The 15957-nt window shown below is 42.8% G+C and overlaps 1 protein-coding gene across 4 annotated transcripts in view; it reads left to right on the plus strand.

The window, feature by feature from the left end:
- KATNBL1 (katanin regulatory subunit B1 like 1) overlaps window positions 1-15957 on the plus strand; it is a 55987-nt gene that overhangs the window by 26786 nt on the left and 13244 nt on the right. For 2 of the 4 annotated variants that reach the window (XM_048854649.2, XM_048854650.2), the window contains 4 exons: window positions 1351-1406; window positions 5006-5130; window positions 14782-14822; window positions 15397-15676. In XM_048854649.2, coding sequence (XP_048710606.1) covers window positions 5020-5130; window positions 14782-14822; window positions 15397-15676 — 432 coding nt within the window. In that variant the 5' untranslated portion in view covers window positions 1351-1406; window positions 5006-5019. The remainder of the gene's footprint in view (window positions 1-1350; window positions 1407-5005; window positions 5131-14781; window positions 14823-15396; window positions 15677-15957) is intronic. The other 2 variants (XM_048854648.2, XM_075129713.1) reach the window with 1 other exon arrangement.

Below are 15957 nucleotides of genomic sequence, written 5' to 3' on the forward strand. Positions count from 1 at the left end.
TCTCGCATGTAACTTCCATCAATCTTAATTTATTATGTTCCCCCGTGCAAGTTACTGTTTTGAACTAATAAGACTCAGCTGCTCTCTTGTCACAAAGGGAACATTTAAAAATCATCCAAGTGTCTAGATTCCAAACTGTTGTCTGTGACCCTTCTAAATGATGTATCAAAACATAAAACTAATTCTGTACAAGATAATTATAGTAGCAGTGACTTGAGCATCGAACTAGCTACCTCCTGAAGAGTAATGGAATAGTAAGCATTAACTAAAAGTGGTAAAAGTATGTTGTTTGGTCATTTTAGATTTAAATTTTAAGCATTCCAAAGATCCACACTGAAGGTGGGGAGGGAGGGGGGCAAAGCAGGGGCTATGTGGGGTTTTTTTGGATTTGTTTGGGTTTTTTTTTCTATTTAATGAATGAGTTGTTCATCAAAGAATTGAGACATCGTTTGGTCTATTGGAACAATTGCACTGTTGAACTGCAACCGAGGTAAACATGTTCTTAGATTAAAGGTGAACTGAATTTCTTCTTTTAAAAGCACAGTTGCAAAAAATGGCTTAATATCTTAATCCAAACCACAAGTATCATTTTAAGATTACAAATAAATATACTTTAATGGAGAAGCTTGCCATGGCCTACATGTACAGTTGCGTGCCTTTCTTGTAAAAATTAGTGGCAGCATAAACAGAAGAGAGCCTGCATTTCTTATGCTTGTTTTGAGGCTGTCAGATTTTACAGGAGAACAGAACCTTGAACTTGGATTTTAGTGTGTAAGTGAAGGAACCCATTCCTCTTTTAAATATTTTGTTCTAAAACGTATGTATTCCTAATTATTAAGAGACATGAATAGACAAATTATGGTCATTAACATTTTGTATGTATTATAAAAGTATTTCAGTTGATATGAACATGTTTGTTTTTCTTATTATCCATTTGGTACTAATAGTTCTTAAAGAATGGCTGTAGTTGTGTAAATATTTCTTAGTTTTGGAATAACTGGCCACTTAGAGATCTGGGGCAAAGTTTGGGGATTGGCCCTGCTTTGAGCAGGGGGTTGGACTAGATGACCTTCTGAGGTCCCTTCCAACCCTGATATTCCGTCTGTGAGTAGTCCACTTGGGTAATATCGCACCTGAGCAGGACCTGCAAGTAAGTATGGTGAAAAGTTAGATGTTTGGAGTATCAACATACTTGTCTTTGTACAGATATTATTGTAAAATCTTTAATTCTTATCAGATGAGTATCCTGAAAATTGATTAGCTTTAAGAATTTGCTACAAGCACCAAAGTCCCTTAAAAACCCTGACCTAAGTTTTGTTTCTAAGTAGCATTTTTTTTTTTAACATCTAGCTTCAAAAAACATGATTCTCTGCACAGACGTATTCCAAACTTCACACTGGAGCAAGGTAAAAAGACTGTAAAAAGGTCTAGAAAGTAGATTTATGATAGCAAGAGATCACTTATAAATATATGATCATCTCAAAAGGAAGATGCAGAATTATAATTAAATAAAATTCCCAATTAATGCAATTAAAAAACAATGGCTAAAGGCTGGCAACTGAGAAATGTTCCATTTATTCAAGATGTATTTATGGATTCTACTGTGGTAATTTATAAACAAAGTGTTAGTGGAGCTCATTCTCTATGTAACACTATGAAAAGTGAAAGTTTTTATTGGATGAATGTTTTTTTTTATTTTTGCTTACTTTTTTTTTCTTTTAAAAATTAACCTTCAGCAAATCTTTCAGTATGGAAAGTTGATCCATTATTACTATGAGGTGGTCAGTTGTTTTCTGGAGCAAACTGTTTATTTTTCATTTTACTGCTGAACTTCATTCCCTAACCCAGAGATTTGGCATATGTTATTACACGGCTTACCTACATGGGAACACCCAAGAAAGTTAATCTGAAATAACTAGGGGTATGAAGTGAATAACAAAGTGACTGAAGCTAAACTGAATTAAGGCTCTTTAATTCTGAAGCCTGGTCTACACTGGGAGGGGTGGGGGTGGGAGTCGGTCTAAGTTAGGCAGCTTCAGCTATGTGCATAATGTAGCTGAAGTTGATGTATTTAGATCTACTTATTGCAGTAGGTCAACTGCTGACGCTCCCCCATTGACTTTGCCTGAGCTTCTCACTCCGGTTGAGTACTGGAGTCGACGGGAGAGCGCTCGGCGGTCGATTTATCGCGTCTTCACTAGACGCAATAAATCGACCCCCTCTGGATTGATCACTCCGGAGGTAAATGTAGACATGCCCTGAGTGAGGGTGTTCACACCGTGATTTAATGTGGTCTAACTAATCCACTTCAGATTCACACCCTTAGTTATTTCAGATGAATTTTCCTGGATATCCCCAGATTATCTTCCTACTTCAATGGCACTGTGATGTCATTGACCAAACTGATATGCTGTTGCAGGGATCGGCAATCTTTGGCACATGGCCTGCCAGGGTAAGCCCCCGGGCAGGCCGGGCCAGTTTGTTTACCTGCCAGCTCCCACCTGTGGATCCAGCAGGTAAACAAACTGGCTCGGCCCACCAGGGAGCTTACCCTGGCGGGCCGCATGCCAAAGGTTGCCAATCCCTGTGCTATTGTATCAACAGCTTTCACAGAGCTTGTGTGTTGGGTGGGGTTTTTTTTTCTTTTTTTGGTTTTGTTTTTTTTATTGATCAAGCATATAGTACCCTTATGATTGATTTTAAACTACTTAATTAGGTTTATGCTGTAGGGCATTCATTTCTAACTGTGCCACTGGTGGCTTTCTTATATCTTTAATTTTTGCATGTTACATATACATTTACATAACAGGTAATGTAAAAGGCACTACTACTACTGAACAGAATATTTAAATGCAATATCTAATTATTGCTAATTTTATTACACCATTTTTGTGAAAGAATACTGTCAGGAATAGATTACATAATGAACAAAGATGCTCATGTTCACATCTAACAGTGAAACAAGCAAGTTTTTCCAGAGTAAGCAGTAGTCACAGCTCACCTCCTGCCCACGTATCGTCAGCTGTCATGGGTTTGTAGGCATCACAGCAGAGGCGAGTCTTAATTTAATGCTATTGAATGGTGTCACACACAGATCTCAGTTTATCTCTAGAATGGGTACTGTGCAAACAGTATACGTCCAAACTTCACCAGTCTACCTTGCCACAGCATTTCAACCTTCATCTACAGCAGGGATGGGCAAACTTTTTGGCCCAAGGCCCACATCTGGGTATAGAAATTGTATGGCAGTCCATGAATGCTCACGAAATTGGGCTTGGGGTGTGGGAGGGGGTGAGGGCTATGGCTGGGGATGCAGGCTCTTGGGTGGGGCTGGAGATGAGGACTTTAGGGTGTAGGAGGGTGCTCCGGGCTGGAACACGGGGTTGAGGTGCGGTGGGATGGCTATGGGGTGCAGGCTCTGGGCAATGCTTATCTCAAGCGGCTCCCGGAAGCAGCGGCATGCCCCGCCCCCTTCCAGCTCCTACACGGAGGCGAGGCCAGACATCTCTGCTGCATGCTGACCCATCTGCTGCCCTTGAAGCTCCCATTGGCTGCAGTTCTTGCCCCTACTCATAGGAGCCATAGGTGGCTGCCCCTACGCATAGGAGCCATAGAGGGTAAATGCTGCTGCTTCCAGGAGCCGCGTGGAGTGGCCCTGACGCTGCTTCCCATCGGAAGCTCGAGGGCCAGATTAAAACGGCTGGTGGGTCAGATCCAACCCATGGGCAGTAGTTTGCCAACCCCGATCTACAGACTGCCTTCTAAGGGTGAAGGGGGAGAGTAGCCTTGAGCTTTCTCTGTTGAAGCTGCTAACAAAGATATTGATTGTAATGTTTTATGAACATATAAACTAATTTCCCATCATATTTTTAATACTTGTTTGTTTAATCATTAGAACTTCAGTTTGTTTAAACAGTAAAGTTCTTCTTATGGGCTGGTATCTAACATACCGTAAGATATTGTAATCTTATGAATGCATTCTTCTGCAGTGGATTTTCCGTGTGTAGATAAATACCACATTCTCTGGTTCGTGGATTTTTTCGATGTGGTGTCCTATTCATAATATACTTGTCATTTTTCTGTAATATTGTATGCAACAAGTAAAAATTTAAACATACCTGATAAGCACTTTCTACGGAACCGTTTGGCTATTGTACTTATTACCGACAAATACTTGCATCTCTCTACAGTTGGCATGTTCTTCTAGGCAATGTATGGGGAGGAAAGCTATAGGTTTTAAATTAAACGAATTACCCAGTGTCCATTTATAACCTAATGTTGCATGCTAAAAACTAGTAATGAAAAGATTTGAAAGATCAGTGAACTTGAAGCTGGCACCTACCTACCAAATCTGGGTAGGTCTTTGTTATGGGTGACTTACATTTTGACCCTACCTAGCTTCCTCCTTCACCTCCACTCACCCTACACCCCCCCATTTTGTCTTCCCTCTTGCATACAGGTTAGATGTTCATTTTTCCCTTCTGAATCTCTTGCATCCAATTGCTGTCTGTGTTTGTTTTCTTTCCTGGTAGAATTGTTTAGATTTTCTTCTAGATGGTAGACCTGTGAGCTTGTAGCAGAAATGATTAACTAGTTTGAAATCAAATTAACACTTTTTTTCATGAAATATTAGCCATGCAGTTTTGTTAATTACTTATTGTTGCAAGGTGTTTATCTGAAGTTTGTTGTTTTGTATGGCAGCACCAATCTCCCAAGTGCCTTAGATAAGGTTCCTCCCACTAAATGCTTGCAAAACAAGTAGACGAAGGGTGGAACTTCAAATGTTCTCCATGACTGCCACCCGTGATAAGACCTCACTTTAATGTCTGCTAAATAATGGCACCCCTACATTTTGTAAATTACCCAGAATGTTTTGTGGATTTGTATAGTTATTTTAATTTGTCTTAACAATCTCTAAGATCTGTAGGTAAAAAAACTGAATTTTTAAAATTCACTGATGTTTAAAAATTCAATTCCCTAATTTGTAAATTGTCTTGAAAACTAGGGATTTAGGAGATTATGGCATCTGAAGCCCACAATGTTAGAAAATGGAACCTGTTGCATACCAAGGGCCATCACATTGATCTCAGAAAAAGGATCTCTCATTCCACTAATAAGAACATGAAGGAGGTAAGTTTATTTACTTTGTTACTATTTCCTCAGGTAAACTTATTTACCTAAAACTATAAATTTGATGCTAGTTAATTTAGCTGTAACTTTAAATAAACTAAATCAAGGCAGAGATTTTTGTCCCAAGGTTATAATGCATAGTCATAACAAAAAAAAGCAGCAAATACAAAACAGCTAGCTAACAAGACACTATTACAAAATCACAATCTCCCTATGCTGAGAAACTCAAAAGAAACCCCAAGCCCCAATCACCTCAGCCCTCTCCAGATGCCTGTATGAAAAGATGGGTTTTGCAGTATTAAATGAAAGTCAATAAATTTGTGCTCTTCCCACCAAGATGGGGGAGTAACTCCAAAGCTGAGGGCCCTCGTGGAGATTCCTACCACTGGAGACTCTTATAAAACCAAGAAAGCTCCAGCTTAAACAACATCCACTGATCAAGGTAGTATTGCATGGAAAGAGAACCAGTCTCTTAAATAGGGTTTTGGCAGTCCAAAACACCTTAAATAAAACCCAGAAGCCAAAAGGTACCAGTGCAAACCGTGGAGCTTAAACAAGTTTGCCACCACATTGTACAGTAGAGCTATTCAGAAGCTGAAGCTAAGATGCAGCACTATGTAGGGTTCTGCAATAGTTCGATCTAGAGATGAGAAGGGCATTGACAGCAAAGTTAGCATCTGGACCTGCCTGGAAGAAAGCAGTCCTCTGGTTACTGCTGCAATTTGATAATCTAAAAGCAGCTGGGAATCTAAACAGACCTCAAGTCAAAAACTTCTAAAACAAATTAGACATAAACCTTCAACTAGGAAAGTGGGAATCACCTTAGATATCATCTGGCTGTTTTTTCCCAAACCACCGTAATCCGTTGTCATCTCATCTGGATTGAGTCTCAGCCAGTTTCCTGACATCATCTCACCCAAACACTGAGATATGTTCCACCACGCTTTTCAGGCTGGACACAAAAGGGGAATATCAATTCTATCGAAATGAAGAGAGAAGATGACTACATGAAAGTCGCAGGATGTACATTATTCTGGAGAGGGTACCTGAAAGTTGCTTTACTTGTATGAAGTGCCAGCAGATAGATGATGCAATGGAAGAGAATATCCAAGGGTTGGCGATGCAGCTAGAAACTATGGTTGAGTTTTGAAGGGGATTTGAGCAAATGATGATGGGAAGGAGAGAAGAGGCTGAAGGGAAAACACAAGACTTGCAGATGCATGCTGAACCATAGAACTATGAGGGTAGACTGCTGGATGAGGAAAGTGGCCAGTGGAAGTATGTGACTATGAGAACAAGGCAGAGGAAAAGACCTGTTAGCAAAGGAGAAATAGAGCTGATGAACAGTTGTGCTAAGCTGGAAAATGAAGGGGCACAGCAGACGATGAGAGAGCAAGAAAGAAGAAGAGTGGCTAGTCCTACAAGAAGAGAGGCGGAGTTTGGAGCCCCAGGAGAATAGAGGATGACTTGCAGATGATTGTATAAAAGACAAGAAGACTGTATCCAGAAAGAACAAATGGTGGAAGGCCAGAGACTTGCACCAACACCAGGAAGAGGCAGGTCTACATGACTGGGGTCTGCCTACTAAGAAGAAGAGGCAGGCTTGACACCAGAGCTGATCTGGAGAAAAGAAGGGTGTGTTGTCTGCTGGGAACTAAGGTGTGGGATGTGAACCTGAGGCTGAAGAAGATCCTAATGGGAGTAGGAAACAATCCATTGATTGTCCTTCATATGGAAACAAATGAGACTGCTCCATTCTCCCTGGGATCCATCAAAGAAGACTACGCCAGGCTGGAGAAGTTGCTTAAAGAAGTGGAAGCGTATGTAAATTTCAATGGGATTCTATCCGTCCCTGGAGGAGAAGAGCGTAAGCGAGATAAAACTGATGATCAACTAGTCAGTAGCTCAGGCATTGGTGCTGTAAGGAGAGCTTATAGATGTTCTGCCATTGGAAGCCACAACTGATTTCAAAAGAGCTTTAACCTAGGAATTTGCGGGAGAGGGGAGATGTTCATGTAGTCTCCACACCTGATTCTAATATTGAGCAGGAGGAAAATCAAGTAACAAAGAATACAGCAATGGAAAAAGGAACAACATTTCATAGGAGAATGGACAACAGAAGAAACATGGTGCCAATACCGAAGACCATATCAGGTAGAAGATACTGTCAGTAAAGTGACTGTACCTAATCAGCTGAAAAATCTGGGTGGAAGCCAAGCAGGAACAACTAAGATGTCTGTACACGAATGCAAGAAACCTGGTAACAAAATGGAGGAACTAGAACTACTGGTGTTGGAAGTGAAACCAGATGACAGAGGGATAATGAAGGAACAGTGGACAGTCATGACTGGAATACAGGTATTTAAGGGGATGTGCTTTCAGGAAAGACAGAAATAAAAGTAAAGGTGATGGAGTAGCATTGTATATTAATGGCTAGGTAGACTGTAAAGAAATTAGAAGTGATGGAATGGATAAAACAGAGTCTGGGACACAATCACTTTGCGGGAAAAAAAGAAAGAGCCTCTCCCTGGCATGGTGCTTGGGGTTTGCTACAGACCCCCAATATCCAATCTGGATATGGTTAAATATTTTAATTAAAAAAATATTACTGGGAATTTTGTGATTATGGGAGACTTTAATTTCCCAGATAGAGATTGGAGGACAAGTGCTACTAATGGTAGAGCCCAGATATTGCTGGAGGTGATAGCCAATAGCTTTGTTCACTAAGTAGTCACTGAATTAACAAGAGGTGATACCATTTTAGATTTAATATCGGTAAGTAGTGAGGACTTTCTTGGTTCAAGTGATCATGAATTCATTTGATTTAAACTAAATGGAAGAATAAACAAAAATAGGACTGCAACTAGGGTCCTAGATTTCAAAAGGGCAAACTTTAAAAATGTAAGGAAATCAGTTAGGGAAGTGGATTGGACTGAAGAACTCAAGGATCTGAATGTGGAGGAGGCTTAGCATTTAGTTTCTGCAACTTTGATTTAAAGATGCAGATACTATCTGGAGCCTGCATCCCAAGCAAAGGAAAAATATTCATAGGGAAGGGCTGCTGATCAACCTAGATGAACAAACATTTCAAACAAGAGAAAGCAGAATGCCAGCAATGAATGGAAGACGGTGTGGATAAGCAGGTAAAGCTACCTTTTGGAGGCCAGAAAGTATAGAGAGAAATTGAGAACTGCCAAAAGCCAGGTAGAGCTAGACTTTGCAAATGAAATTAAAATCAATAGTAAAAAAAAGGAAAGAAGTGGGACCCCAAAACACTGAGGATGGGGTGGAGATGAAAGATAATCTAGGTATGGCCCAACCCCTAAACAAATACTTTGCCTTAGTTTTTAATAAGGAGCTTGAGGACAGTGGCAGGGTAGCTAACGGAAACAAGAATATGCTGATGACGGATTCTGCTCGATAACTATCCAAAGCAGTGCAGACCAACGTATGTTCACGTTCATCATCTGAGTCAGATGCCATCAGAAGAAGGTTGGTTTTCTTTTTTGGTGGTTCGGGTTCTGTAGTTTCCACATCGGAATGTTGCTCTTTTAAGATTTCTGAAAGCATGCTCCCACCCTCATCCGTCTCAGATTTTGAAAGGCACTTCAAATTCTTAAACCTTGGGTCAAGTGCTGTAGCTATCTTTAGAAATTTCACATTGGTACCTTCTTTGCGTTTTTGTCAGATCTACTGTGAAAATTTTCTTAAAATGAACAACATATGCTGGCTCATCATCTGAGACTGCTAATAATATTAAATACAGAATGTGGGTAAAAGAAGAGCAGGAGACCTACTATTCTCCCCCAAGGAGCTCAGTCAAAATTTAATTAATGTATTCTTTTCCTTCGAGTGCTTGCTCATGTCCATTCTATATTAGGTGTGTGTGCTCGCCACATGCACTGGTGCCAGAAGTTTTTCCTTTAGCAGTATCTGTAGGGGACTGGCTGTGGCACCCCTGGAGTGGCACTTGCATGGCGCAGTATAAGAGGCACCGCTGGCTTCCCCCACACTCAGTTCCTTCTTGCTGCTAGTGATGGTGCTGGAACATCTGCTGCTTCGGCTAGCGTTGTCTCATTCTCTGTTTGCGCAGACTCTGTAGAACTTGTAGTATAGTTGTAGATAGTTACTGTTACAGTTAGTTACCCTTAGTAGTAGTTTAAGTCTTCGTAGTCCTAGACAGGTCTCAGCCAGGGGAGCGGGCATGCCCCAGGCTTTGAGACCTGCGTTTGCTGTAAATGGCCTATGCCCATCAGGAATCCATATATCAGCTGCCTGAGGTGCTTAGGCAAGGGGCACATAAGCGACAAGTGTCATATTTGCAAGTCCTTTAACCTAGGATGAAGAAGGAGTGTGAAAATTGCCTAAGGGCCCTCCTAATGGAGTCAGCACTCACTCAGGCAGTCTGACTCCGCACCGAGCACCGTTGCCTCCATACACAGTGCTCCGCTGGCACCGTTCACGAGCCAGCATCGGTCTCCCTCCATGGTCATGAAACCGAAGAAGAATGTGAGGGGACTATCTCCTACCTTCCATAACCAAAAGGAGAGGGCTGGGGACAAGCCAGGGCAGGCAGGGACACTTGGGGGAGGTGCGCGGGGGCGGCAGGCAGGGTTGGGGGAGAGATTCAGCCCTGAAAATCGGTGGAGCCCAGCCCCCTGGGCCCTGAATTTGCTGGAGCCTGGGCACCACGGGCCCGTACAACTCGCCGCCCCTGACCACCGACATGGATCTGGTAAACACTCTTGGTGCTGTCGCTACGCCAAACGGGAAGACTGCAAACTGGTAGTGTCGGGGGGCCCACTGTAAACTGGAGGAGGAGACTCTCATGAGAGGGGTCCCTGAAGAGGGATGGGGAAGGTGGGGGGAAGGGGGTGGGGGGCAGAAAGGAACTGGAGGAATTAACCCTGCTCCACTGTACTGAGGACCCAGCGGTCCAAAGTTATAGCCCTCCAGGCAGGGAGGAGGAGGGAAAGGCAGTTGGAGAACACAGGGAAAGATGAATCTGGGGAAAAGTCTGGTAGGTCGCCCTCAGGTGCACTCTCAAAAGGACTGTTTGGCCCCTTGCTTGTCACAGGTCGAGCCTGACTGAGCAGAGGGCAGAGGCGGGTGGCTCGGGTTGCGCTTATAGCCCTTGGCTTGTTTGTGGGGCTGGTCCTGCTCAGGCTGGTTATCATGATTGCCCCGGCCTGGCCTGGCCAGCACTGGTTTGGCATGTTCATGAACCTGACAGCGGCCCCTGCACAACTGACCAGATCTGCTATCACAGGACCACGGTCAGCTCTTGCACCCCAGCCTCGTGTTCCTCTACCTCTCGGCGTGGATGCTGTTTGGCTGAACCTGGAGGAGCAGATCTGCTCGGATGAAGTCCAACAGGTCCTCCCAAGGAGTAGGAAACCCTCAACCAGAGTGACTTACCTGGCCAAATAGACAGCGTTTTCCTGCTGGGTGTCCAAGCATGGCATCTCTCCCTTGCGCTCTTCCATATAGTCTGTCTGCTTCATCTCAGGAACCAGGGTCTGGCACACTCTTCCATTAGAGTGCATCTCTCAGCCATCTCCGCTTTTCACCCGCCAATACAGGGCCAAACAGTGTTTTCTCATGACGTGACAGTCAGATTCTTGAGAGGCCTTGAGAGATTCTTTCCGCAGGTACGAACCCGTCCCACAGTGGGATCTTAACTTGGTCCTCTCCAGGCTCACAGGCCTGCCCTTTGAGCCACTGGGCTCCTGCTCCCTTTCCCACCTGTCATGGAAGGTTGCTTTCCTAGTGGCAGTGACATCGGCAAGGCGAGTGTCTGAGATTAAAGTCTTGATCTCAGAACTGCCATACACAGTTTTCTACAAGGACAAGGTCCAGTTGAGGCCCCACCCAGCCTTCCTGTGGAAGGTGGTATCTACCAGGACATCTTCCTCTCGGTGTTTTGTCCTAAGCCCCACACAAGACCAGTGAGGAGAGGTGGCTGCACGCCCCGAATGTCCAAAAGGCCCTGGCTTTTTACCTAGAGCATACCAAGCCTTTCCATAAGTTGACTCAGCTCTTCATCACCACAGAGGATAGGCAGTGATGAGCTGCCAAAAGCTGAAGAACCGGTTTCTTCAGTCACACCGGGTCTTTGGTGGCACTGAAGGACCTGCTGCCAAAGTGCTGTCGAAGACCCGGAGCGCCACCGGGTGAGTAAAAATTGCCTAAAGTTAACCATGTGCTTAAGTGTTTTCTTGTTACAGCATTCAAAAACTTTCTAGTTGCCTCACAGCACACTGTCTGGTTCCTTGTATTCTTTAACAATTGGTTCTAAACCAGCTTCAAAATTTAACAACTGGTTCACGAGAACTGGCTCCAGCTCACCACTGAGTATAGGATGAAGGGCCTTCCGGTGTGCTCGCAGAGGATTTCCAGCTGGATCACCTCTTGCATACAGTCCTGTTACGATCTGGTGGGGGTCCAGCCACTGCCAATTGTCAGAGTCCACTCAGTGGCCTTCCTGGCGCACAACACTATCCAGGACATCTATAGAGCTGCGACGTGGTCCTCTGTACACATGTTCATGGCACATTATGCCATCACTCAGCAGGCCGACACTGGCTTCGGCAGAGCTGTTTTGCAATCTACATGTTCACAAAATCCTACCCGCCTCCAGGGGTACTACTTGGGAGTCACCTAATGAGCAAGCACTCGAAGAAAAAAAGACAGTTACCTTTTCCGTAACTGATGTTCTTCGAGATATGTTGCTCATGTCCGTTCCACAACCCGTCCTCCTTTAACCTCCTTCCCCACTGTCGGAGTTTCCAGCAAGAAGGAACTGAGGGTGGGTGGAGCCAATAGCACCCCTTATACCGCGCCATGTGGGTGTCAGTGCAGAGGGTGCCAGAGCCAGTCCCCTACAGATACTGCTAAGGGAAAAACTTCCGGCACTGATGCATGTGGCGAGTGCACACACCTAATACGGAATGGACAGTCTCGAAGAACACCAGTTACGGAAAAAGTAACTGTCTCTTTTTTTTTTTTTTTTTTTTAAACAAACATCAGCATGGAAGCATGTCCTCTGGAATGGTGGCCGAAACATGAAGGGGCATAGGAATGTTTAGCATATCCGGCACAAAAATACCTTGCAATGCCGGCTATAGAAGTGCAATGCAAATACCTGTTCTCACTTTCAGATGACATTGTAAATAAGAAGCAGGCAGCAGTATCTCCTGCAAATGTAAATGACCTTGTTTATCTTAGCGATTGGCTGAATAAGAAGTAGGACTGAGTGAACTTGTAAGCTCTGAAGTTTTACATTGTTTTGTGTTTGAGTGCAGTTATATAACAAAAAAAACTACATTTGTAAGTTACGCTTTCACAATAAAGAGATTGCACTACAGTACTTGTATGAGGTGAATTGAAAAATACTATTTCTTTTATTTATCATTTTACGGTGCAGATATTTGTAATAAAAATATGAGCACTGTACACTTTGTATTCTGTGTTGTAATTTAAATCAATATATTAGAAAATGTTGAAAAACATCCACAAATATTTAATAAATTTCAATTGGTATTCTGTTGTTTAACAGTGCCATTAAAACTGGGATTAATTTTTTTAATTGCGACTAATTTTTTTGAGTTAATCGCGTGAATTAACTGCGATTAAGCTACAGCCCTAGTTCAGAGCACACTCCTGAACTGTTAATGCGTGTCACCAGGATCCACAGGGACTGTTAGTCCACAGCAGGCTAGTGTATGGTATATTCACACCCCAGCTTGTTGCAAACTAATTGTTCGTGTAGACAAACCCTAAGTGGATGTTAACATAAATTTTAAATTTAAATTGAATATATGCACAAAATTCCTAAAGACTTTAACATGAGCTATAGATTTAAATAGAATATTAAAGCAATTGGATAATCTTTATATAGTTTTGCAAGTCTTATGAACACAATACGTGTTCATATGAAAATTATTTAATCTTTATCACTCTAGAACAGGGGTGGGCAAACTTTTTGGCCTGAGGGCCACATCAGGGTTGCAAAACGGTATGGAGGGCCGGGTAGGGAAGGCTGTGCCTCCGCAAACAGCCTGGCCCCCTCCCACTTCCCACCCCCTGACTGCCCCCCTCAGAACTCCCAACCTCTCCAACCCTCTCCCCCCTCCCCTCCCCGCTCCTTGTCCCCGATCATCCCGACCCCTGTCCACACCCCGGCCCCCTGACAGGCCCCCTGTGACCCCCGACCCATCCCTAACTGCCCCCCCAGGGCTGCACAGCCCCCCCGGGGACCCCACCCCCTATCCAACCCCCTTGCTCCCTGTTTCCTGACCGGCCCCCACCCCTGAACCTCCGCCCCATCCAACCACTCCCTGTCCCTTGACTGCCCCCTGAGACCTCCTGCCCCTTATCCAACCTCTGCCCCCTTACCATGCCAGCGGCAGGACAGGTTTATTGGAAAGACTGAGAGGTGGGCGGGTGCAGGCTGCGCTGCCCGAGCGGCAGCGAAGGGGAGACGGCGGGGGAGGGGCCAGGGGCTAGGCAGGACGGTCCCGCTGGCCGGATGTGGCCTGCAGGCCGTAGTTTGCCCACCTCTGTTCTAGAACCTTAATCCTCTTTAAAAATCTCTACTGGCTAGAGATTCCAAATACTAAAATAAAGTGGGAGGTTACAAGTTAATTTTTAAATGAGAAAATTACTGTCAAGAATAAAGAAAAGGAGTACTTGTGGCACCTTAGAGACTAACAAATTTATTTGAGTATAAGCTTTCGTGTCATGTCAGGGTTCCTTCCCCACTCTGAACTCTAGGGTACAGATGTGGGGACCCGCATGAAAGACCCCCTAAGCTTATTTCTACCAGCTTAGGTTAAAACTTGCCCAAGGCACAAGGCTTATGCTCAAATAAATTTGTTAGTCTCTAAGGTGCCACAAGTACTCCTTTTCTTTTTGCGGATACAGACTAACACAGTTGCTACTCTGAAAACTGTCAAGAATGTGATTTTCATTTTAAAGGTTTTTGTAATGAAGATTAGTTATCTTCAAACATTTATATGCTTAATTTTTAAAAGGTTCATCTATAATCTATACAGCAAAATCTTGATTTAGTGTTGAAGGATATCTGCAGTTCCTTTGATTATCCATACTTATTCAATGCATGAATGTTGGTACATGAACCTGTTCCAGATAGGTGAAGATGGAATAATCAAGGTTATATTGTATATAACTAGCTATAAACTGGTATGTTTTCTCTTTATGCCTCCATCCTTACCCAATCCTGGCAACCAATATATTAAAAAGGTTTGTGGCTTGTAAATTAATTTGATACAGGTGACTTTTCTTTATCACAATCTCACTACCAAATTTAGATAATTTATATTGATCACACTCTTCCACCACATTTGTAGAAAGGGAAATTATCTCTGATGTCACAATCCTACCACTCACCAAAGACATCATAATCCCATCTCTGAACAAGATGCTCATAGGACAACTGTGGAGGGGTAGCTACACCTTTTCAAACCTATGCATCTTTCACAGATACAAGCCAGCGGGAACAAATTAACAAAGGCCACTGCTGTACTCGGTTGGGGGTTGGAAAACATTAGTAAAGCAATAAAAGTGGGGGTGTTCTGTTAAACCGTGGAATTGTTTTTTAAGCCTTCTTATAATACTGTTTTTCCATAGGGTAAGAAATCTCCAAAACAGTTGGCTTCTTACACAAACAGGTAGGAGAGCTACTGTTTAGAATCTGAGGGGGAAAAGGGGCAAAACTATCACTTTTTAGAACTGTTTCTTGGATCTTTGTTTTAAAAATACTAATAAAAACAAGAAATTATTTGAGATCCTTGTACTTCTATATAGGGTCCTTCAAAAGCTTATAGGAATAGTAGTGGTCAACAACTCCGTTGTTGGGGTGGATTTTAAGTTCTTTCTTGGGAGCTTTCTGCCATATCAAAGGGAAAGCCATCAGATTAGATCCAATGTAGGAACTCTGCTTTTGAGGGCATAAATCAACCCTTCAATTTTGTTGCTTGAATTATTCTCATTCCTGGAATACATATGGGCCTTTAGATAAATACAGGGAGGGATATTAACAGAAGTTGTCACTATGCAAATGACCTAATTAAAGTCTTAAAGCTTCAGAAAGATAGCAAATTACTGTTTTTGGAAAATAAAATCATTTGATTAAAATAATCTTTAGATTTAAGGCTTAAATCCATTAAAATATCTTAGTGTTTAATGACTGTGAATTATACATAACATTTTACTTGATTTCTCATGAATATTCTCTTGTTGCAGAACAACAGTTGGACAAACTGTGACCAGCTCCCCTTTTCTTTTCAAAGTAGTATATTGTAAAAGAAAAGTTCACTGTTATACTCCAAAACCTTGTTACAGAAAAAAACAGTTCCCTAAAGTCAGGGGCTGTGAAATGGCAAATAAGGAAAATGAACTGGCTTGTGCAGGTAATCTGCCGGCAAAACTACACGACAGTCATACGATTTTATTAAATGCCAGTGATTCTAGCTCCGCTCAAACACAAGGTCCCTCATCAAAATACAGTGGATTTTTTTCAGAGGTAAGTCAAGTTTGCAGAAGTCTTTCTTTTAATACAGTTGATGCCGATCACCTCAGTCCATTATTTTCATTTTGGTTTTATTACATTAGCTGCAGATGCTTTTAAAGAGACTGTAATTAGTCTTAACTTATGGACCAATAAAAGAAATGAACGTTAAGTGAGTGTTTTGGAAGTAAATTTCTGCCAGGGAATGAATGGGTGGGAGAAGCAGACGAAAAACAGTATCCTTCACAGGAGTATTTGACCAAGCCCTGTGAATGCATGCAGTGTCACTTGTTGTA

The sequence above is a fragment of the Caretta caretta genome, chromosome 6 (assembly GCF_965140235.1).
Source record: "Caretta caretta isolate rCarCar2 chromosome 6, rCarCar1.hap1, whole genome shotgun sequence".
Taxonomy (NCBI): Eukaryota; Metazoa; Chordata; order Testudines; family Cheloniidae; genus Caretta; species Caretta caretta.